The sequence below is a fragment of the Nylanderia fulva genome, unplaced genomic scaffold, assembly GCF_048542155.1.
Source record: "Nylanderia fulva isolate GAGA-0341 unplaced genomic scaffold, ASM4854215v1 Scaffold2, whole genome shotgun sequence".
Taxonomy (NCBI): Eukaryota; Metazoa; Arthropoda; class Insecta; order Hymenoptera; family Formicidae; genus Nylanderia; species Nylanderia fulva.
The window spans coordinates 2326596-2350881 of NW_028190263.1; the positions used below are offsets into that span (position 1 = coordinate 2326596).

A 24286-nucleotide genomic window follows, 5' to 3' on the forward strand; every position below is an offset into this window, starting at 1 on the left:
AGAAGGTGATTTTTCCGAATACACGTTATCGAAATAAAATGACGAATCAAATATGTATATTCGCGTATATACGCACGATGTACTTTTGCCTCTGCGGAGCACTTTCACGCGAGATGAGATAAATTAAGCAGCAACTCGCGAGAAAAGTAGCGACGGGGCAATTTTCCAGACGGACTGCCGAGGGTAAACGGATTAAACGAGTTAAAGTCGCATTACGCGCGCCGTAAAAAAGATTCGAGATATTTGGCCTGCGCGCGAGAATGGAGCCATCTGACTACCAACCTACCCATTTCTAAGATTAATGAATTCGAATCCTTTTGATATCTCTCCACGTTTAAACACTGTCCCGGGCGACGTTTAATTTTCCACGTCTCTTCCGCAACGTCTTCCCTTCGTACTCGCGCGCGCGCGCTATCGCTCTCTACCTGTCTGTTTTTTAATCTCTTTCCTTAGCCCGGGTCCTCTCTCCTGAGAGACATCGCTCGTAATTGCCACTCGTTTTAGTCACGAGCGACCGAGTGTTTTTACTCCGTGCTCCGATGCACAGCCAAAGTGCACGTTAATTTTTAATCAAGGCGAAAGTGCACCGAGTATCCATGATATTTACCTGCCATCTGCCTTTCTTCGTCACCTCTTTGCTTTTCCCTACTTTGTCTTAAAGTTTAACTGATTCTTAAAAATACATTTCTGTTCGATGCCTTGTATTTTCCTGCGACGCTCTCTGTATCGATAAAATTGTAAATCAGGTTCGCGTACTTAATTTGATTTAAGTATACTGAGAGGAAATGCGAAATTCTACGATCCTCTTATTGAGGTCTCTCGTGCAAAGATATTCGAACGTTCGTGAAACATTAAAGCGGTAGCATAAATAAAACGAATTTATAATATAAAAAATCATTAATTATTTAATTTTCTAAGATTAGTCGTCTCTTTCGATAAAAATAAGTTTTTCAGGTCATAGAAATTTACGAAGAAAATGATAAAGCGTAGCAGCAGTGCTCATTTATTAATCCTTCATTTATCATTGCACACTTTTTGAAAAATACGACTCTAGCTTGGAAACTTTATTTAATTAAATTAAGATTTTATTGACAATCACTGTTTCGTCTCTTTGATTTTCTGATAATGTGTAAAAATCTTTTTGCAAAAGCATGTTCAACTGATTTTACACAAGAATATTGTGTTACATGAATATTGACGATATTGTATGTAACGCATTATGTTTTGTCCTGCATCAAACCTTGTTTATTTTCCGTGTGACACGGAAGAACTTTTAATAATATACTCTCCCAGTGGAATAATATTTATCGAATCGTGCCATGCAGCAGCCAGCGTATAAGCCAGAAATTTCTGCATCGCGAAAGATTTGCGAATAATAATAAAAATAATAAAAATCTTTCTTTCTCTCTTCATTTTACCTTTTCAGATCGATCAAAATTCGAAAAGTACGATATTTCATGCATTAGTCTGCCCTCCAGTATACATATTTAGCTCGCGTGTTGATGCACAAAGGTACTTGCACCGGTGCGGTTTGCACGTGTCTTTTGGCCATGTATAATTTGTACTTTGCTACCGCATCGGGGAACACGAGGAGTCGAGATTTTAGAAGCTCGCTCCTGCCGTTAGTACGGCCCGTCTGAGGTCGGACGTTCGTGGGATCTGGAGAGCCTTTCCCGCTTTCTCTCGGGAAAGAGACGCTTCTAGCGAGACGAAGCGACGACGGTGCACGGGCGATGCGACATAGAGAGATAGCTGATCCGGGAATTTTATTAAAGTTTCACACTCTCACCGGCTCTCTCTCTCTCTCTCTCTTCTCCTCTCGCGTGCGCGCGACGAGTGGATCGATTTTCGAACCGACCATTCCGCCCGCATACGCGTATACCGGCTTATATACCTAGTGTATATATACATCACGTCACGGATGTGCACTCGCCTGAATCGCCCGAACCGTGGAAACTGACCGAGAGAGCAATTTTACTTGTAAATTTGTCCCAGACCGAGATATATATATATATATATATATATATATATATATATATATATACACATACACATATACACACATGCGTGTATATATATATATATATATATATATATATGTAATATATATGTCTGGGTCGAGTATATCCGTTCTAGGGGAAGATAGATCCCGAATCTCTTCCTCTTCTCGTCGGTCGAGATTCTACCAGGCAGAAATCTACGGGATGAATGCGGCTAGCGAGGGATGGATTCGACGAGATCCATCCTCTCGGGCATCTGGACCGGGCTCAACCGCGTAGGATTCGTCGGTAATTCCGCGCGCGGTTTGCGTTTCTTATGGAACACATCCCGTAAGTCGTTGTGCTTTTTCCTCTTCCTCTCCTTCACGAGACCCCGTTGTTTCTGCGGTGAAATATATGCTACTGCTCTTCTCTCTCTCTCTCTCTCTCTCGGTGCACCGAGAATTTTCGCGAGAATCGTACGCGAATATTCTGCAAGCACGCGAAAAGAGGGAACGTTAAGCGGACCGAACGATCGATCCCTTCGTATCAATTTTCCGCGGTTTTATTCCGACGAATAATCGTACGGGCTTCATCAACGCGTTGCCGCGTTAGATCTGGTCGTTGGAGAGATTATATAACTCGCGCGAATGGAAAGTTTTTTTACCGCTACGTTCTCATAGATCTTTCCCACTTTCGTAATTACAGGTGGACGGTGAGATTAATTCTCGTAATTACTCACGATATACCTGTTTTTGACTGCTTGCGCTTTGCAAATATTATTACCATCTCCTCGGCGGGATGGAAATCTCTCTTCGTCTTCGCTGCATTAGAGTTCTCCTTCGCATCTCGGGTCGAGAAAATAAGCATCGCCACCGAGCCACGTCGACACTCTTATTTGGAAAAGAGCATACGTATATACATATATATATATATATATATATATATAAGGGAGTATACACGTATAGGTACCATGCGGACTCTCTGGAAATCTGGCCGTAGCGTTTTACGCACCGCCAGAACCGCCGTCAATTTTTGGCCGAAACCGTTTCGTGTAAGTGGATTGGAAAACGTCGGAATAGATTACTACTCGCAGAGAACGGTCGTTTCGTAGAACAATCCACGCACACACACATAGACGTAACCTGCGTAATATCCGTCCAGGTGATTGTGCGTGCGTATGTGTTTGTGATGTGTTTGCCGCCGATTGAATTTTGTCGATCCAGATGCTCAATTTTCGCGGTGAAAACTTTTCGTACGGTCCATACGGTCTTTAGCTGCGACGAGGCGGTATATCGAGTTCGACTCGGGGATTCAGGCTGGATGAACGGATTAAAACGTTACACGGGACAATCCGCACGGGTCCGTTCAATTTAATTCTCTAATTCGATTAACCCGACGTCCTCCCCGGCTACTCTCATAATTTATGGGATGACGTTGCGTCGATAATTTGCTCGGACGCTCCTATCAAATTACTTATTTCGGTGACGTAGATACGATCGATAACGTCAGACCTCGAAGCTACCTGACTCGGACGTTGTCGATCATCATTAGTGCCATGAATTTTAGATATAAGCAACATTGTCGTCGTTATATTCCGCGTGGATTGAAAAATTCGTCGACGGATCATTATCGGCTTATTATTGTTCGAAAGTTCATATTTTCGCGACGTAATATTATTAATCTCGATCGTTTCGGATAATGTAAATCTTTCCAATATTTTGTCACAAATTCCCGAAACTTTTCGCGCGTCTTCCGACGTAATATTTCTAGCACAACTTACCAGTTTGCTTCTCGGCGACTTTGAGCGTAAAACCTTCCAGTAGAGTGGGTTCGCTTCTTCCTTTCGCGTTCACCGCGTACAGAATCATATTCAGAACCTTGCCCGGTTCTAAGCCCTGTACGGTGAAAGCCGCATTATCTCTGGACGTGACGTTGGCCTGCAGAACTCTCGTGTGCTGATCGAACACTTCAAGGAGGAAGTGTTGAGGCTGACCACCGTCAAAACCAGCGGTGCATTCCACCGAGAGTGATTCGGTGGTCTGGTTGGTCAGCGTGCAGTTGTATGGAGCTTCCGGTTTGCCTGTACACGCGTCATTAACATTGTTTACAGTTCGCTCCCTCTCTCTCTCTCTCTCTTTCCATTTCAATGAAAATTATTTGCCAATTTAGCGACACAATGTTGTTCCGGCGTCGCGTCGCGAAACGCTCGGCATGTTCGTTTCGCTAAACGCTTCTCCGGAGCAACTTTTCCCGGAAATCCTTAGCGATTCAGAGAGCAGCATACGTGCGTACATACCCGCAGGAATGATGTGAAATATGCAGGCATTCTTCTGCTGACCGGCTGTGTTGCTCGCCCAGCACAACACGGTGCCGTAGTCCATTTCCGTGACCGGCCGGTATGTGAGGACGCTCTGGGTATGTCTGGTCGAATTCTTGTAACGCGCTTGGGGCACGTCGACCATCTCCTCGGTATTGTTGAAGGCCCAACGAAAGCTCTCCGGCGGCGGAAACGCCTCGACCCTGCATATCACGCGAGCGTCCTCGTGTCTCGCCACCCCGTAGATTCTCTTCTGATCCGGCACGCAGATCGGTTTGTCTGGGAAGAGACAGTCGGAATCAAGCGACTTTGTACCGTGCGAATGTAGTGAATAAAAGCAAACGCGCATTTTTTTTTTTTAGTATCATTTTCAATTATTTACCGGTATTATTTTCTTTCGTAAAATAGAGGCTATTGACAGGGTGTCTAACGGTTAGGGAAAAGTCAGGAGATTCTACTATTTGTCTGGATTTTTTCACATTATTCTACATTTGTCTCAATAATTTGAAAATTTTTATTAAATAAATATAAATTTTTTCTTGACTCCCAGCATGCTAATTTTCTGTGTTGTTAAAAATCGATTCATCTACAGCGTGTTTGTTCGTTTATATTTTCATCGTCGTGTTATTTTATTTCAATGTGTTTAATATAGATAAAACTAAAAAATTTAATATAATATAAATAAAAAAGGTGATTATTTATAGTAACATGTTCGTTTCGATATTGTACATAATGCAGATTGTATAATTGATTTAAATTTTTGTTTTAACTTCCGAACCTTTTCATTGTTGACAAAAATATTTCAAGAATTTCATGATTCAACATTTAATTGATTTATCATATAGATATTGCAAATTATATAAAAAATAATACTAAAAAGTCAGGGAATTTTTTCATTGCTGGATACCCTGTATTGAGATAAATGTCATTTTCAAAAATGTTAATATTTAATATTTAAAGAGAAGGGCTGAAAAACAACTCGACAACTCTCTTCCAAGAATATCTTGAGTGAAATAAAAATGTCTAGCGGATATATCTCTGAGATATATAAAAATGTCATGCTACCGCGATGAAAGTAGATATGATTCTCATGATACACCGGACAGAGAGAAAGCCGCAGTATGCGACATACAGATCGGAGCCGTGTGGAGTTTACACGCATTTATTAAAAGTGCGAGGATGAGAGGAAGGGATGACCACCGCCCCGGCTTTTCGACGGAAGATCGATGAGCATTATTCGCGCGTTCGCTCGAATAATTTCCCCATTTTTCGCGGCGCAAACGGGAAAAAAGAGAAGGGAAGGAGGGAAATCGGAGTTTGCCGCTTTGGAATAATTTGTTAGTTCGTTGTGGATATTTTTCTTCGTTACGTCCAACCTCCCTTCCATCCTCGTCCGCCCGTTCAACCCTTTCGACTATGTTTTTAATGAATAATTATGCCGACATCTTGATGTTTGACGTTTATTCACGAGTAATATCCTCAAGGTCTCGTTATAAGCCCGTTGACCAATTACAGGGAAACTAGACAGAGTCTGTTATCGCGATTTTTCCCGAAAGAGCCAGGTTTCTCTCGAAAACGCTTAATAACGTCGCACTATTTAAATGTCAGTCATCGGTTACGTTGCCGCATCGTTTACATCGTATTACATTGAAATATCTGCGACGTTGAGCATCGCACTTTGAAACAATTACAGGGATTTCGAACCGGAAAAACGGAGTAATCCAAGTCGGAGCGAGAGCAAAGAGGGTGGAAAGATTATTCTCGACAAAGGAGGTCGGGATTGAGGAAGAATTTGCTCGAAATAAAATTTTTCATATCAACGAGACGCGCAAATCGAATCTCGAGCGCTTTTCTAGATACGACAGTGATAACGCGATCAATGATAATGGGTACTTACACATGATCTTAAGTTCCACGATATTGCTGTAGCCATCGCCTTCGACGTTGCTGGCAACGCAGGTGTAATTTCCGGCCAGGGACCGATTCACATCTTGGAGAGCCAAACCGTATTGCTGGACTATAACGCCGTTCTTCGCGTTATTCTGAATCACGTTTCCCTGGAACATTCACGATTAGATCCAAGTGCTATCGTGCTATCTCTCTCTCTCTCTCTCTCAGCGAGTATCTCGGTTGTTATTTCCAATCTACATGATAATGTACGTCGATGTTACATATTTCGAAAATGGCCTACCTCTATATACAAATACACGCTGCAATTAATCGATCGATAATTAAACTAAAGAGAGAATGTACAATTGTACTTTTGCGTATTATAAAACAATATAATCTGTAATACAATCTATAGCCTCTGTACCATTTATATTCGATGTGGGAATAACCCGGCGAGATATAGATAGATGTATTTCGTTCAGAACAACGGCGGGGTTTTACTTAATTAAATGGGGTTTTATTAATATTGAGTTAATGAACTGCCAACGACAACATCAGTAAAGTTGAATATTTTGGTATTTACAAAGCATTTATAGACGCCGCGCTATAATAACGTACTATATTAAACAATACGTAATGACGTCAGCGTGAAGGTAGTGAGGACGCAAAATCTGAATAGACGTCGACGAAAAACGGGAAAAGTGGAGGGAGAAGAGACGCGTAATGAGATCGGTGGGAATAACGTAAAACGACGGCGAAGGAAAATTACACCACCATTTGTATCAAGACCGTACTTAATATACTTTCCCTAGTCATCTTCGAAGTAGCGGATCAAGTCTTCGCATGTTACGCGCAAAGAAAACTGCATTAATGTTTCTCTATCTCCGGGGATAAAATTTGGGGAAAAATGGAAATAAAATTTGTTATGTGTATTCTATAAAAATCGTTACGATAGTTCTAATGATACGATCGCGAAACGGTCAAACTAAGATAAGACAATTTTTAGCGCGTCTCTCCGTTGTATAAATGAAAAAGTTGATTAAGATAAAAGACGAGCTAATTTAAAATTGTATTAAGAAAGATGCATTTAAGATTATATTAAGGAAGATTCTTGTGTGGCGTAATTGTATTATGTTTGCGTAACGGGTGAACATTACGGCTCGCAAGTTAGGTAATATTTAGAGAAGCAGCAGAGGTTTTAGGCATGCGGAAAGTTTGTTTCCTATTTGTCGGTTTCGACTGCAATGGCCATTATTCTGAACCAACAGTTTTAGGTAGAGTCGAAACTATTCAAGCGCAAATATATCACTCGAGAGAATTCAGAGGTCATTGTTCAAATTCAAACCTTGAGCTTTCTCAATTCATTTGTGTTATGTATATATGTACAAATATACACTCATTGTCAGTTGTCATATATACAATTTTTATTTAGTAATTTTAATCTTATTTATTAACTCACCGTTATTCTCGATTAATAATATCAGTCCATTTTTACCATATATTTCGCCGATTTAAAATATAGCATATATAAAAATACACAATATGCACGAATGTATGTGCAATATAGAAGATTTTTCTCGAAGACTTTACTTACGTTATGTTTCCATACGACTTTATAGGCACCCGGATTCGCACGAACATTGCACTCAAAGTATACGTCATCGCCTTCTTCGATGTCATCTGGATTCATATTCTTGCCGAGCTGCAGATGCAAGATCGGAACAACTGCAACAAGAAAATATACGTGAGTTATTGAAACAATCTTATTTATTTTTACGATTTATAAATGGTTATTTATGCCATAAATAAATGCAAATTAATATCCGTCTGTCTAAATGTAAGTGATTAAAAATTTCGAGAAGGATGTGTGTATACAAGATTGAAACAAGTCCAATTTTTCTCAAATTATTGTAGGAAAAATGATAAAAAGTTATCTAACGTTTCAGAAAAATAATTAGAAACGGGTCTCTCATCTGTGTTATATAAGAGTGTTTCAATTTTAAATTTATACTCTTAAATTCATATACGCATATATAAGTTTATTTAAAAAAATCAAATTATTTTCTTATTTCTTATTTTTGTTAAACGTTGATTAAAAGTTTCCACACATAAAAAGTTATTCCTATTCAATTTTAATCGTCATATTGACGGAGAATTAAATTTCTATAGCAACTTGACTCAACTACGAATTTCTATTTACAAAGATATAACTTGTTTATCAGAAACAATAGACTTGCCTTGCATTGTGACTTGTATTCGGGTTTTCGAGTTCGCGAGATGTCGGCAGCGCGCCGCGGCAAGTGAAATAAATCGCCGTCGCGCCGGACGTTCCATTTTGGCCGCCGTCGTTGACGTCTCGTTATTGTGATTACATTCGCGTTTGCACGAACGTAATCTATATCGACGGTCTTGTTTCGGCCTGCCAGGCTTTTAACCCGTTTACCGTACCCGTTGCATACATACAGATGCACGTGTTGACATATATATATATATATATATATATATATATATATAACTTGCACGAGGATTTTTCGATGTGTCGATTGCGCGAAGAGCGACACGCGTTTTCGAGTTTAGGACTTGGTGAATCACTGCCAACTTGTTTTTATGCGACAACGCGCGCATCTAACGCATAACAATTTGCGTCCAAATTTTCGAAACATATTTTTGTATACGGTTATATTCTCAAATATCTATATATATACAAGGTAATCTTCGTAACGATCGCCACGTATACGTATGATAAATTTCTGTTCATGGCTTTTTTGTCAGATTATCATAAATGCCTGAAAAATTGTAACAAATGTTACGAGGACAACTCTGTATGTTACGTCCTTTACGAGGAGAAAAAGAGAGTTTCAGACAGCCGATCGGAGCGCGAACCCGTTAAAGTGAAATTTTTGCTAGGATAACATAGAAATGTTTGCCGTGCGCGTAACAATTTCATTCCCGATGAGACTTGTGTTTACTTTTATAGTTGTATAAAAATAAAAAGCGGATCCCGTGCGTTTATTATAACGCTGAGAAATATTCTTTTACTCGTTTGTTTTTATTGTGCGGTAAGGCATAAAAGGGAGAAATGATTGCGCGTTATTGTCTTGCAATAACGTTGGATCTGGAGCATTTTGTTGGCGCGTTCGCACAATATTGACAGCGTTGCGTTAATGAATAATGATATCAGTGATAATAATGCCGGCTCCGCAGAGCGTATCGTGTTGCCATTACGAGTATGTAAACTGGTGGTCTACCCCAGCTATTGGTTTGTGATCTGATATTATCCTCGTCCAATTTTTTTATACTGCCTATCGTGTATGTATGCCAATATCGTGTATGTGCGTGCAGCGTGTATTGTAATTATTCTGATTATGCAGACGGTAGTATGTCGTCGGCAATAATATTCAACAAAACATGCGTATTACGCTATTGTTATTATTATTGATAAATGCAAGACAAAACATATCGTATACATAATCTATATAATCGTTGAATATTGTTCTCTTTATTGAACATTCGCGATTCGATGGAAATTATTGAAAGATCTTTCATTTTCATCGCTTGCCCGTGCAACTCTCTTCATTTGTATTCAACGTGTGAGAATGCATACTTACAAAAAACATTCAGTTTCCATGTATCCTCTGCTATACCGCGGGTGAGTTTAGGATTTTCAGCCCTGCACGTGATAACTTTATCATGATCTAATAGAGTGGGCTGAAATGTTAAGATGGAAGTCGTCATGTTACCATCCTGCGAAACCTGCAACAAAATCGGGTCATGATTTTATTATTATTATTATTAACGCTATTATCAACTATTAATTAACGAGAAAAGATACTTTGTGTAGTTTCAGTTGTAAGATAAGATAATATAAGACCATTATACATCGTATTAAATTTTACATATTGACGTGGTCTCGAGTTCAGAGAGTATCAGAGTTATATAAAATTATTCCCATAATCGATATATCGAAATTATAATTATACGTTACACATTTTAATGTGTCTTATGCCGCATACGTTAATTGCATTCCCGATATTTTTTGCTACGGCGCTCCTATTAAAGTGCGCATCGTGCACGAGTAATTAGATCACCCGTACTTAATGCTAATGCTTAATATGAACGCGTTATCTGTTTTGTTAATAGCGATAAATGAACAATTTGCGACAGCATCAGCCATATCCACCTATTATATCAGTTACGATACAGTACCAACATTTTGTTTATTTATTATTTTGCGCAGGTTGTTACGTTTATTAATTTGCAAGCGTTTCATTAAAGTTTCGCTACTAATTAGCGTCGACGCCAGATATCGCGTCGTGTACTAGATGCAGAAACATGATATATGCATTTTAACACGATGCCGCTATGAGAGAGGAGCTAATTATAATCGACTAAGACGAGATACCGTAAATGTTTCGCAATTATAAATTATACGCAGTTGTAATCCTTTTGGAAACGAAATTTTTGAAGAATTTTATCTAAAAGATAATCTCGAGTCAAAGGATAGCATTAGCTACAGCGGGTATAATTATTCGTACTCGCGCGTTTGAGGTAAGGGCGTATTGGGGCTTATAAGCCAGGCGTTAATCCGGCGATAAGTCTTAATGACCGGACGAGTCAGTCTAGGAGGCGTTTATCACCCACCTTTGTGGTGTAATAGTAACTGACTTTCACGTGAATATTTCACCCCCTTACGTGAATGTAACTTTAACGTAACCGACACGAAACCGGCTTGTGTATTTGCGTAAATCCACACGACGTGTAAATGTCTCGTCAGAAAACATGTAATTAACTAACATTTATACACAACCACATCTTTGACGCTCGCGCGCAAATCTTTCTCTACGAGGAAGCATCTATGTAGAGTGTCTGCAAGACACTAAACGAAATTTTAATAGTATATTCTCTCTGATTGGATTAGTTCAATTAGATTAAACTAGATTAAATTAGACTTATTAAAGTCGAATATCCTGATACAAAAATAGCAAGACTTAATAAATATCATAATAGATTTCAAACCGTATTTCTATGTTTCGATTTTCATAGTTCAGATAATATCAATTTTCGTTTTCAATTATTATAATTTAATCGACAGAAATAACATTAATCTTTATTTTAATTTAAAAAAGTATGTAATAATTACAATCATTTTTATTTTTAAAGTTATGTTTCGAAAGAAGGAAATTTGTGTGCTTTTATTAAATTCAATAATTTTTTAATAATTTGGATTAAGTGACTTGTTAGCGTAATTTTAAATGAAATTAACTCATTGTTCAAGTTATAATAATTCTTCTCGCCATTTCTCACAAATTCTCTGCGAAATAATAAAATCATCAGTTCTAGATTAGAGGGTAATTCGATTTTGATACAACTATAACTAAACAATTCGCTCTCTCTCTTTCTCTCTCTCCTACTGAAACTGTGATAAATTCGTGCAGTAACGACCGAAGTGACAACGAACTATCTCATAATCGTGTTTGTGATCATGTCTTATCACGTCACTATATTGGTCAAGCTAATGGATTTCTCAAAGCTAATTGAACGTCTCTAAATTAGCAGCCTTCAATCAAAAGCTTACATTGATGTGCTTTCATATCGTAAAAGAGATCTATTGCATTTGTCACTCGATTAATGAAAATTGTCCATTTTATTCGTTTATATAATGAACTTAATCGCTTTCTTTATCGATTCCCATTATCGATAATTTTGTTGAATATGGCTTGTAAAATATCGCTAAATATTGAAACCATATAAAATCATACAAATAAATAAAAATTTTTTTGAGTATAATATTAATTCAAATTTACAATAATAATGAATAAAAAAATGTATGTTTAATAAGTATATTTAATTACTCTGAATATGAAATTGTAATTGCTTCTTTTCAAGTTCATAAATATTAATATTTGCTTTTAAAATATGAATTTTATAAAAATAAAAAGAAATTATTATTTTAAATAAGATTTATAGAGAGAATCTTTGAAATTAATTTTACGCAAGTTTTATGCATATCTCAGAGTTTCAAAAATATTTTTACCACAGTTTCAATTCTTTGAAATTAAAACTTTTTAATATTTCAAAATACATTAAGAAACTAATAAAAAATAATAAGCAATTTACATATCAAATATTTATGCATACATTTGTTCTTATTATATTTGTTAGGTCAACGCACGATTTAATTTTGTTTAGCATTCTTTAGCATAATTTTCTTTAGTAAAATTTCAATTCACTTGTTTAAGTTTCAAGAATACATCACAAACAAATGTATATAAATGTATACGAATTTTCGCATTTTATAAACAAGAAAAGAAACGGTGGTTTCATGCACGTAATAAGAATGCTGCGATTAATAAACTATATGCATATCTCGTCCCATTAAAAATATTAAAGTTGCAACTGTGCAATTCCCTTAAGAGCGCGATTAAAATCATGTTAATACGTTTTAGAAAAGGCACGCGACTTTTCAAGTAGTTTTTGTAAAAGTGTGAGTAAGTAACAAGTATGGGTCGCGTAATAATGATGCGATAGAAAAGCGCACAAGCATATGTCGAAAGAAAAGAAATACAACGAAATGTAACCCTTATCTTAAATCTATTTTAATATCTACCTACCTTAAATTTTAAATATATACATAGCAATGTAATTCATCTCGAGAGCATATTTACAATTACTGCATTTCGCAATACTCTTTTGCAAAAAAAAAAAAAAAAAAAAAAAAAAGAAAATTTCTTAACGAGCAATATACATTTCAAAGCAGATTAGCTGATGAAGAGATTGAAACTTTTGCATCGCAGTGTACATTTGCGGGAACGCGGTGGAGCTCGGAACGAAATTGGCCCGAAATTCGCGCGGCGGTCATAAATCGGCAAAGTCGAATCACCCACTGCCAACTATACTGTCCACAATCCAGCCTCTCTCCGTTTCGCCCCTGCGTTTTTCTACCCCTTCTCCCTTTTTCTCTCTCGCACTCTGCTCGCCATACCTCGATATGTCTACCGGTACCGAACTTCATTCGACACCGCGATATTATGACGTATAACGCGAGATAGCGCGAACGTGTCAGAACTGTGGATGCGGCCTGCCCGGCACCGGCCAACAACGTGATCGTTATTTGCGGCGGAAAATATCAGCTCTTTGAATCTCTCCGCCACTGCGCTGGATCATCGTCGATCACAAGCGCGGCCGCGAGATCGATCGGGTCGGCGAATCGTTATTGCAAAATTCACGTGTACGGATGGCAACGCGCTTCATTTTTCATTCCGAAAGTTTTACCGCATCTCGATTATGCACGGGATAGCTGGCGAAAGTGACGTTACGCAAAATTTCTGCACGCGGATATCAGCGAGATCTTTATGTGTTCCTTTCATCATGATTCGTTATAAATTTCTGCAATTACATAATCTGCGCGTTTTTGTATATCTATGATATTAATACAAATTGTCACGTGAATTTAATCGCAAAACGAAAATGTTTATCGACGCAGAGAAATATTTGAATAGTACGCGTGAAATCGAATTCTTCAAAGAATCATGGATAAGACGATAATCGAAGAGAATAATTGGAGTAGATACAGTTAGTTTTCCAATACTCGTTTCGATTTCGTGCGACGAATTGTGTTTTAGATTCGGATTTTCTGGTAGAAAAATGTTCAATAAATATAGAATTGGATGCTTTATCAAAGTTCACAAATACTATGGCAATTTCGTCGCGTTTGCAAAAACAGCGTATTCAATAATTTAAGATCTTTTCTTAGTAGTAAAATTGAGTAAAATATAATTAAAAAGAATTTCTTCGATTTTTGAGAAAACGATTATAGTCTGAAATTTAGAGAAAATATATCATCTAAAATTAATATAAAGTCTAAAGATTTAAATCTAGAATTATATCATCTTGCACGGTAAAAATGCGCCAAAAATTTAATAAGTGTGACACAAATAGAAAGCAATAAAGCAATAATAAAAGATTATAGTAAAATATAATTACGCATTTGTATTGTTCTATATTACTGTTTATATAATACACTCTACATATCTCTCCCATTTGAATCTGTCATAGAACTGTTGACAAGTCGTCGGATGATGGATGATGTCCATCGCTTCATAGTTACGTATGTACCATCTATATTAGATAACTTTGTTCTACTCCTAGAGCAAATAGATCTCCTTAACGTCAAATCATCTCACATTTGCATCTATCATCGCTCCATTTATACAATTAATTGGAAAAACCAAAAAATCTTTGTCCACGCAGACTAAAACATATCGAACTTCGTATTATATAAATTATAACAAATTTGAATTATGAGATATACTTACATATTTTTATAGTATCATTTTCTCTCCCAAGAGAAAAAAATGAACTAATCTTTTCCATTCATTCGTAAAAGAGTGAAAGAGCCGCCTCTTTTGTACGATGACGAATTGAATCGGGTACGTTTACCGTTCGGGACGAAACTCTTTGGAAAAACTCTTACAAGCGGCAGTCTTACAGCGAGAGGAGAGATTCGAACGGCGTGTACATCGAGATGTAATTTGGGGGGCGGTTGGATCAAAGAATCACGTTTCAGGAAGAGTTTGCGCCGCGGAAATGCGAGACGGGCGTAGATCGATGATTCGCCCGAGAGTTCGAGTTTACGTATATATATATATATACATGTATATATACGAAGGAGAGTTTCTCCTCGCGATGTTAGGATCAAAGAGCGATGGGAAGGGAGACGCGCACGCGAGATAGAGACGAGAAGGCGCGAATCGCAAGAGAGCGAGAGCGAGAGATCACGAAAGCTGGCCTGGCTATTCGGATAATTGCGCCATGGCGTGTCGGAGAGGAAGCTTAATGGCAACGATGCAAATATACTGATACCGGTCGCTAATGTCAGTGATTTCGTGGAGGAACAGGCATCTCTCCTCGAACGAGATTTCGCGCCATTTTTTGGCACCCCTGGCTGTTTTTTTTTCCAAATTTGCACCGACGTGGAATTCTAAGATGGTGGTATTAGAGCTCCGCCGAATAAATATTTCATAGATTGGAGAGATACGTCATATTACAAATAAAAGATCGACGTGACGCGAGGAGGAGATAATGGAGATCGATCGTCTCGGTATCGTATCGATGATACCATTAACGCGAAGCGAGTTAGGTGGCAAAGAGAAAATAGGCTACGATGAATCATTTTGTTGTTTTTTTTTTTTTTTTTTTTCGTTCTATATACACTTCGGTGCGCGAAAACGCAGAATAGGAAATTATTTTACGGTTCGCGTCGGGGGTCGTTCGATTTGTTTCCCTTTCTGCTACTAGCATTTCGCCTATGACGGTTGTCACACATTAATTTTACTCGCGTGGGCATTTTATCAATAGAATTCCAAAACGAATATCGAATATCGTGTTTTTGGCACTCGAAATAGTTACGTGAAATCACACATGCAGAAAAAAGTAATCGTCCTAGATAAAAATATGAGTTGACATTTTTGACAAACCTTTTTAAGCGCTTTAAAAAAATTAAAAGAAAAATTATATTTTTTTTCAAAATGTAAAACGTTTATCGAGAATGCGATATTGATAAAAAAGAGGAATTAATACTCGCGCGAGCGAGTATTTATTTAATGAAAAATGTGTTCTTCGTGCAATATATATAAGACGTCCATCTTTTTGAACGATAATGATTCGTACGATCCTTACCTTGTTCGTTTGATTGTCGAGCCTCTTGCCATCCATGTACCAAGACAGCTCGGCCGGCGGCCTTGAACCGACTGTCATGCAGTTGATGTCGTACTTCCGATTCGCGCTTAGGGGCGCGTGTTCGCTGCTGAGTATCGTCACGCTCAAGGGCCTCACTGAAACACGAAGAGAATCGAGGTCGATCACAAGTGTGGACCACGTGAATGGCGCGCGGACGTTGATGGACGCTCGATCAAAAAGCACGAACAAGAATTGCGGCAGCTGCGGAATTGCGGTGCTTAGAGCGGCTACGGACTTGCACCACCGTCCGCCCGCTCCCTAATGCGTTTTAAACGAGTGGTACCACGCTACAGTTACCACCCCTGAACGTATTGCCGCAAAACCTACACCCTGATAGCCTCGGGGAGGCAGCAGTGGCGCGCTACCTTCGAACCGCGCCTCTCATAGATTAAGGACTGGGTGGGCGTTTTACGTTGATTAATTGAGCCAAGTATTGAATAGTGCACAGACAAAATGGAGTTAAACATCAATCTTTAACCTAATCTAGGGCTATTGCAGAATTAACTGCCAGTGCGATAACAACGTGCAACGTTGCAAGTCCTCGCTGTCGTCTCTTTGCAATCGTATTAGTACAATTTTCTTTCGAATCGATATTAGTAACACTTTCTTTCAAGTATAATAGTAGGGGATGATTGACAGAAATACAAATCTTGCAAGAGTTGATGAATAAATAATTAATAGTAAAATTGAAAAATATTAGCTTTCAATATTAGAAATGTTTTAATGAAGACATATATGAATACATTGAACAAAAGGAGATTGCTCGGAACATATATATACGCTCAATGTTTACGAGACATTAAATTGCCTCTTGCAAGAGCGTCACGGTAAGTGTCACGGTATTGACATCTCGACGACGTGGATAAAAGTGCCGATATAGTCGCCCGATTCAACCGCGAAATAAGTCTCGGTTGAATCACCCACACCCCGACATCTTTCCATCGAATTTAATCGTCAACGGCTCGGCAAAGGAACGTCTTTCTTCGCTACGTCGGGGAACGAAAAAAAGTGCGAGTGCGACGACGAACGTAGTTCGGCATAAGTAACGTAGAAAGAGAAAGAGAGAGAGAGAGATTTTTCATTCAACTCGCACACCACCGCTTCAGGGAGAGAGTCTGGAATTAAACTTTCAGTACGCCGAACTTTTGACTCCAATGAAAAATTCTTCTCTCTTCCTTCCTTTCGCCGCGCGCGTCCACCATTACCTTCACCTTCGCTAACCTTAATCTACCGACTAGAATCTCGTCGTGTTCAATCGGCATATTGGTGCTAAAAGCACGATTACCGGCATAAGCCGCCGGTACTCAAGCGTCTATACAATCGCGTTGCATATTCGCATCACGCAATTCTGTGTTTATGCGGTAAACTCGGCTTCGTAATTCCGTCTTCAACACGCTATTCAATTCTCTGATCTTGAAATCTGTGTGTTTAAAATGTCATTAGATGGTCTTCAATATCTTTCCAACGTTTTTATTTTATTCGCGCGATTTCTCATTTGTACTTGATAATTTTGTTGATCTCACGTGTTCTTAAATTTGTGCGAATTAATGAAAATTAATATTATCTTTCCCTTCTTTTCACTCGTTATGATGACTCTGCCTCCTCTTTTTCTCATGTTTATTATTTCGTTATTACGAATAAAGCAACGCGTGCACATTTTTTTTTTTTGCTTTTTCGTCATTACGTGAGTGGACTAGGCGAAAAGACGTGACTAGGAACAACATTCTTCTCACGTTGTATAAACGTTCGTCCGCTTTTTCGCGGGCTGTATTGTAAGCCCTCGACGGATAGTCATGACGAACGAAGGGTTGTGCGAAAAAGTGCGTCAGTGTCCATTAGATGATCCACTGAATGTCCAGCGAGCATGTGAACGCATCACGATCACATCTCGCCGATGGTCTAATGGGTGCCTGATGGATGACGCGAAGCAGATTTATACAAATAATACTTCCAGCGAATATGCGTTTCTCATTTTTATTGCATTTTTTTTTTAGATTAATAAATTGTATGAATAAAAAATATTTCTTGATATTCTCATATTTTTCGAGATGCATTACACGTCTATAAATAATAACGAGAATCATTAATTTTAAACGAAATGATTATTTAAATTCTACTAAATTCTCAAATTTAATATTAAATTAATAATTGAAGTAACATATAATCTCGCGAAAGACTTCGTTTAGAAAATGTATTATTATAGTTTAGTTTGTAAGGTAATAAGAGAGCTTAAATTCTTTTATTGCGTATTGAACTGTATTATACTTTTTTTCAGTCGGGGAATTCAGTGCAATTTTCATAATGAATCCGTATCTTGAACGAAACAGAAATAAGACTTTATCTCGTTTTATTTCGCGAAATAAAATTTTAATTGGAGCTCGTTGAAGAAGAAAATAAACTATTACAAGAAACCGATAATACAACGGCAAGTAATCTATCGGTATAAAATTTATTCTATATTATAAAGAATACTGATAATTTTCATTCTGACAATTACTATTTTTATACAGGGTGTCTGGCATAAAGTATTACATCAGAAATAGACGACAAGTAGATGTCGTTATTTAGAGACGATTTTTTCTCAGCAAAAATATCGAGAGAGGCCATCATTTTTTTGCACGTTCACAATTTTTGCCATTATGTATCTTTATAATTAAACCTTAAATTAAAATTTCATTAAAGTAAACTCCACTTGAAATTAATTGGAGAATATAATTTTGTTAATATTTTATTTCCACAAGGCTTTATTTGCGAAGAGCCTTTTACATTCAATCGCTTATAACTCGAAAATTATTGACGCGTCAATATTTTTGCCGAGGAAAAATTGTCTCCAAATAACAAGATCTACTTGTATATTTTCGGTTGTGACACCTCGTATATGTGTAAGTACCCGGAGGTGCTTAGACAGACAAATTGTAAATAATGCCAATAAGATGCCATCAAATACGATCGTTCTTTGGGATTGTCGACGATCGCGAAAGGATTCGATGCAGTTCGGATAAGAGGCAGAGGAACGACGGAATAAAAACGGTACTAACGAGATCGGGAGTGGAAAAAAAAAGGGTTAAAGAGAAAGGATGGAGAACAGAACGAAAGAGAGTGTTAGAGGGAAAGATAGAGCAGCCGGGTAACGAACGAGCGGACGAGGTTGAACTTATTGCTATCGCGAATTGAAAATACGTCCGTGCTTAATCCGGTGGGGGCTTACGGTCGCGCGTTTGCATATCCCGGTCGCCTGCTCTTCTGTCCGGATATCCCGGTAGCTACCCTCGCCTCGGTATAGTTTTTGGTGAGAGTCCGCGCCGCGCCACATCGCCCGTTACTCTCTATGTTTATTCGTATCTCGCTTTATTACGTTTCCGGATTAATGCAAAGTTACAGACAAAAAGATTGTAGATAATAAATGTACGGGCTGTATGTGTGTGTGTGTATGTGCCATGCACTGAATAAAAACAGAGAGCGTATCCGGCCAAATAATGTTACATAGATGGACCCACAAACAGAGAGGTTCTCGCTTCGCTTCTCTCCTTTTTTACCACATCACGAAAAATGCAACACGATGCCCCTTTAATGCGAGTCTGAACAGCAACATGTGTCATTTCAAACAGGCAGATGTTCTAAACATAACACATACGTGTTAAATTATCTCTATTCAAGGCGTGTGTTAAACTTTGTCGTTTAAGAAACAAGAGATATCGAAAGATACTTCAAAATTCAATATATACATCTTTTCTAATAAGCTGTAGCATTGCAAAACATGTGTCTTAAGTCAAATTCATCATTTTATATATTTAATAAAATTTATGAATTAAATATTATATAGTTCATTAAAATTAAATACACGACATATAGAAGTAATAATGAACCGTAATAATAAAAAACCAATAAAAGCTCAAGAATTGAGGAAAGAAATTATTTTTTTTTATCGAGCTACATTTTAGATGAAAATTGTTAAATGAAATGAGTGCACTATCGCTTTTTACATCACGTAAAACGTATATGACTATGATGAGTGTAATTAGCATCGAAGTTTGCGGAACTGCGATATTACATTGTGCGCATTGGCGCTCTAATGAGTAACTCCGGGCAACGCGCCGTGTGTAAATTTGTTGGTCGACTTCTGTACATTAGTAGTAACGGACGGAAGGACGCTAATGAGTAGGCGAGACGGACGACGTGGACGCTGTTTGAATAGGGCGCAAGACAAAGTTAACTCGAACTGGATAGTAGATGAAGAGTCTGCGAAATATATATATATATATATAGCGCGAGACTACGACGGACGAAATGAACGGCGATGGATTTTTTATTTGCAAGAAATCGCCTCTTTGTGATTTCAATCGTCCAAAAGCGCGTCCTGTAACATCCAAAGTCCTCTCTTGCGGAAAAACTCGAGCGAGATAACGAGATATTATATGCACGAGTTTGACGCGCGAAAGTCGTTCGCGAATGACGTCACGGCCGCGCTTTTATTTGCGTTCATTAGCAATTGCATCGTGTTATGAAACTTTATATAACGGCGATCGAAAACAGCGGTGTTTCTAGAAACTTTGTTCAATGGCCGAGTTCCGTAAACCAATTATCCGTTATTTCGTCCGTGAAATGATTGCGGCCGCGCTTGTATAAGTTTCCCGCGGATCGACGCGTATCGACGTGTTGCGCGTGCGTAATTTATTTATCTCGTAGTATATATTTTCACGGTGTATATAATGCGCACCCGCGCGTTGCGTTCTAATAAATCGAATTAATTTGAGAATTTCGTGTGGGAACTTTGTTGAACTACGACGCGTACAAACGCTTGTAATCCATTCTGATTCTAAACCTTGACGTTATTGCGAAAGCATTCGGATTTCTCGTACAATTCGACGAATTTTATAATGCGATATTTTCAACAAAATCAGGACAACAATAACGCAGCGGTCGATCAGCTGACAATGACAGATCTGACGTGAAAAAGTTTGGATAAATTCCATTTTTCTTTAATTCCACGCTCTCCCCGAACAACATTTATCCCTTTCGACGATGATCATCAATAACATTAATCAAGAACGTTTTCCCGCTACGCCAGCATGTCGCTCGACAGCGGTCCGACTTCATTCGTCGTGGTTCGCGCGTCTCTTGACGATGCTTGGAACATTTACGGCTCTCTCGTTACGTTGTCGGCGAGATCTCTCGGTGCGAGTGCGAGGAAAGAGGGTCGCGCCGAGGGAACATTTGTAAATGCACGGCCGCCGTATATAACACGAGCTAACAATTTCCACAGCTGCGGATATTGTTCGCGGGTAACACAGCCCCGTCTCGGGATCACACGAGACTCACTCGACTTCAACCGTAAGTCTGAGAGGGCTCTCCTGTCTCCTTCAGAGTCTCCTGTCTCCGGTATACAATCAAGCCCCCGGCAGTTCGAGGACTCGTACCTCCTTCATTGCTTTCTCTCTTCCTCTCGTTCTCTCTCTCTCTCTCTCTCTTTCTTCGGCTATTCCATCGGTGGCTTAGCCCGTTGTCAGTATCGTTGTCGTCGTAACTGTATCACCACCAGATACCGCAGAGAGAAACGCAGAGCCCATCTCGTCTTGCCTTTAACTATTACACGACTCGGTATATCTTCTTTATTTCCTTCCCGCTGTGTGTTTTCTATGCAACTTCTTTGCTGCTTCTATGTTCGAGATGCCGGGTTTCCCTTTGTCAATTTTTGCGCGTATACTTGGCGAGTTACGTCGTTTATTAACGGTATCGAGATATTTGTGAAACATTAACTTTTGACGTCGCGGTGGACTACTTTCAAAAGAATTACGGTTTATATTAAACTCGGACAAAAATACAATTAAGAGCAAAGTGTCCTTTAAATGGTACAAATATCGATTCTTCTGTAAGTTTGTATTCTTGTGTAAGAGAGAAAATAGGAAACTCGTTTCTGGAGTTATTCTTAATGATGATTCTTAAAATAATAACTTATAAGATAATTTAAAGGTATCTTAAAATATAAAAAAAATCTTAATTCTTTTATAATGTAACAACATTTTGAAAGTTGAGATTTTATAAACATTGACGATACTAGTGTAAGATGTTTCTATTATGTAGACAATGTAAACAAAATTGAATGCGATATAAAAAATATCGAAAGTAATTCTCTGTAAAATATTATTTTATTTCTCATCGAGTTGTCCAGATATTTTTATACTATAAATTAAGAAAAAGGAACGGTTTATGAGTACCAATTTATTTTTAATCGTTTATAGTCTTTTCATTCCTTTGCATATATAAGATAAAAAATTTACATCTACTTCTATTTGCGAAACATTAAAATATAAAAATTAATTCAATGTTATACTGTTAGGATGAGATCGCGAGATCTTTAATTATTTAAATGACCTTAATAATAAGACTGATATATCTCGTCTAAAATATTAAATGCATTTAATTATACATTCGCAATTATCTTCCAGAAAATCGTTTCTCATATGTGTAGAATCCATATAAATTAATATATAAAACGATTGAAATATCATTCTATAATTTTTATATCTCAAGACATTAGTGGATTAAATATACATTTATATATGACGAATTAAATATTTATATATTCCAGGCTTAATAGCATCGGTGATTCTCTAGTGTATATATATTGTATATACCATTGTTGTTTCCGATCGTTATTCCATTCTATCCGTGGTATGATTACCATATTTATAGAGAAATAATAAATGTTCCGTCTGAATGAAAAAGAAAAGTAAATGTCGACGGAGCGGAAAAAGCAGGAGATTCGCATAAAGAAATCTCGCCTAATCTCGGGAAATGATATCGCGGATTCCCGCCGACGTAGTACGCCCGGGAGAGCCGCAAAAACGACCGAATAGTTGGTGATCGGACGGGGAGAGTAAAACGGGCTTTTCTCTTTCCTCTCCCGGGAGGGAGCCAGTTTTCCAGCGAACTCTTCTTCCCCGAAGAGTTTCTCAATTTTCAATTCCATGAATACTCACGCGCGCGACGTCCCTTCTGCCCCCAAAATGGCCACCGTGGATCCCATCGATATGGATCTTTTTGTCTCGCGCGACTTATCAGCCGCGACGGCGAGGAAGAGGAGAGGCGTATTGAAAAATCGCCGATTCCATTAAAAGTTGAGCGGATTTCCGGGGCTCGTCGTGATTCTCACCCGCCTCACGTCACAGCTCTAAAAAGATCAGCTCGGCGCGGCTTCTGAATGCTCGCTCCGTGTCGCAGAAAGCGACCTGATCACCAACAGCCAATCCGAAAGCTAACTCTCGTCGACATTACGAGTCTTTTTCCTGGGTTTCTTCCCTTTTTTTTTTTTTGCCCTCCTTCCGTCTCTTTCCGTCCGCAGGATGAGCTTATATACTCTCTCTCTTGATTCGCGCACCGTCCTTATTCTCCGCGACCAATCTCCAAGTTCGTCGCACTGTAAATCAGGCCCACCGTCACCCAATTTCGCCGGCTGACTCCATTACCAGCCAACTGCCCTCTAATTAGTCAGGCTCGATTAGGTTGGGGTGGATCGGGCGCAACGAGGTAGCACCGGGGTTTGTTCTCCATTCCTCTCGAGAGGGCGCCGATTCAATCCCAAGGTCGCTCTCGGAACCACCATATTATACCTTCTCGACCTCTTCTATTTTCATCCCCGTTTACGGCACCGCTATTCTGCCGCGTGTAATTCTATTCCTATCCTCGCATTTCTCTCCTTTTTCACCCTCGTTCGTTTTTCTCTTTCTCCTTTTCACGTTTTAATGAAACGATAACGTACACGTGATCTCGTTTCGCCCGTTGTCCGCATTCGTTCGCTTTTGATGTAATTCCTCATTTGCGTTGCATCTCGCCAGAGCGCTCGGCTTTTTGGTACCTGCGTATATAGTATCGGCTAAATAAATTTGCCTGATGCAAGTCGGTAATCACACAAACGGTTATGGTTTATATATTCAGTATACATTATATTTAGCACACAGTCGGAAAGTATTGATACACTTACTACGCGATATTAATCGCGCGACACCTACGTGTTTCGCAATTTGTATTAATGATTCGTTAGTGTGTATGTTATATGTGTATACAACACGTCAATTGTGGGTCGAGCAAAAACCGAGAAATGGGAAGAGAAATGAGTCCTACTAACAAGGGTATCGAATAAGCTGTATAAATCCGGAATATCACGTTCGATACGATCAAAGGCCAGAGTGATTCATTACATTAATCTTTCCAAGCTTTTTTCTCTCGGCGAAAGCTCGACCTTTTTCGCAAGATTGAAACCTTCCGTCCTCGATTTCGTCGATTCGAATTATATCAATGATTACCAAGCACACGATGCGGAAAATTGTCGAGGAAGAAGAAAATACCACAGACTTCTATA

General features: G+C 38.6%; 1 protein-coding gene across 4 annotated transcripts in view; it reads right to left on the reverse strand.

Moving 5' to 3' along the window:
- Positions 1-24286, reverse strand: part of LOC114945212 (synaptogenesis protein syg-1) — a 281456-nt gene that overhangs the window by 12722 nt on the left and 244448 nt on the right. For all 4 annotated transcript variants that reach the window (XR_014924590.1, XM_029321322.2, XM_029321321.2 and 1 more), the window contains 6 exons: positions 15868-16022; positions 9798-9942; positions 7784-7914; positions 6197-6356; positions 4279-4578; positions 3763-4062 (listed from right to left, as the gene is read on the reverse strand). Coding sequence is in view for 3 of the 4 variants with exons in the window: in XM_029321322.2 (XP_029177155.2) it covers positions 3763-4062; positions 4279-4578; positions 6197-6356; positions 7784-7914; positions 9798-9942; positions 15868-16022 (1191 nt within the window). In the remaining variant the exon portion in view is untranslated. The remainder of the gene's footprint in view (positions 1-3762; positions 4063-4278; positions 4579-6196; positions 6357-7783; positions 7915-9797; positions 9943-15867; positions 16023-24286) is intronic.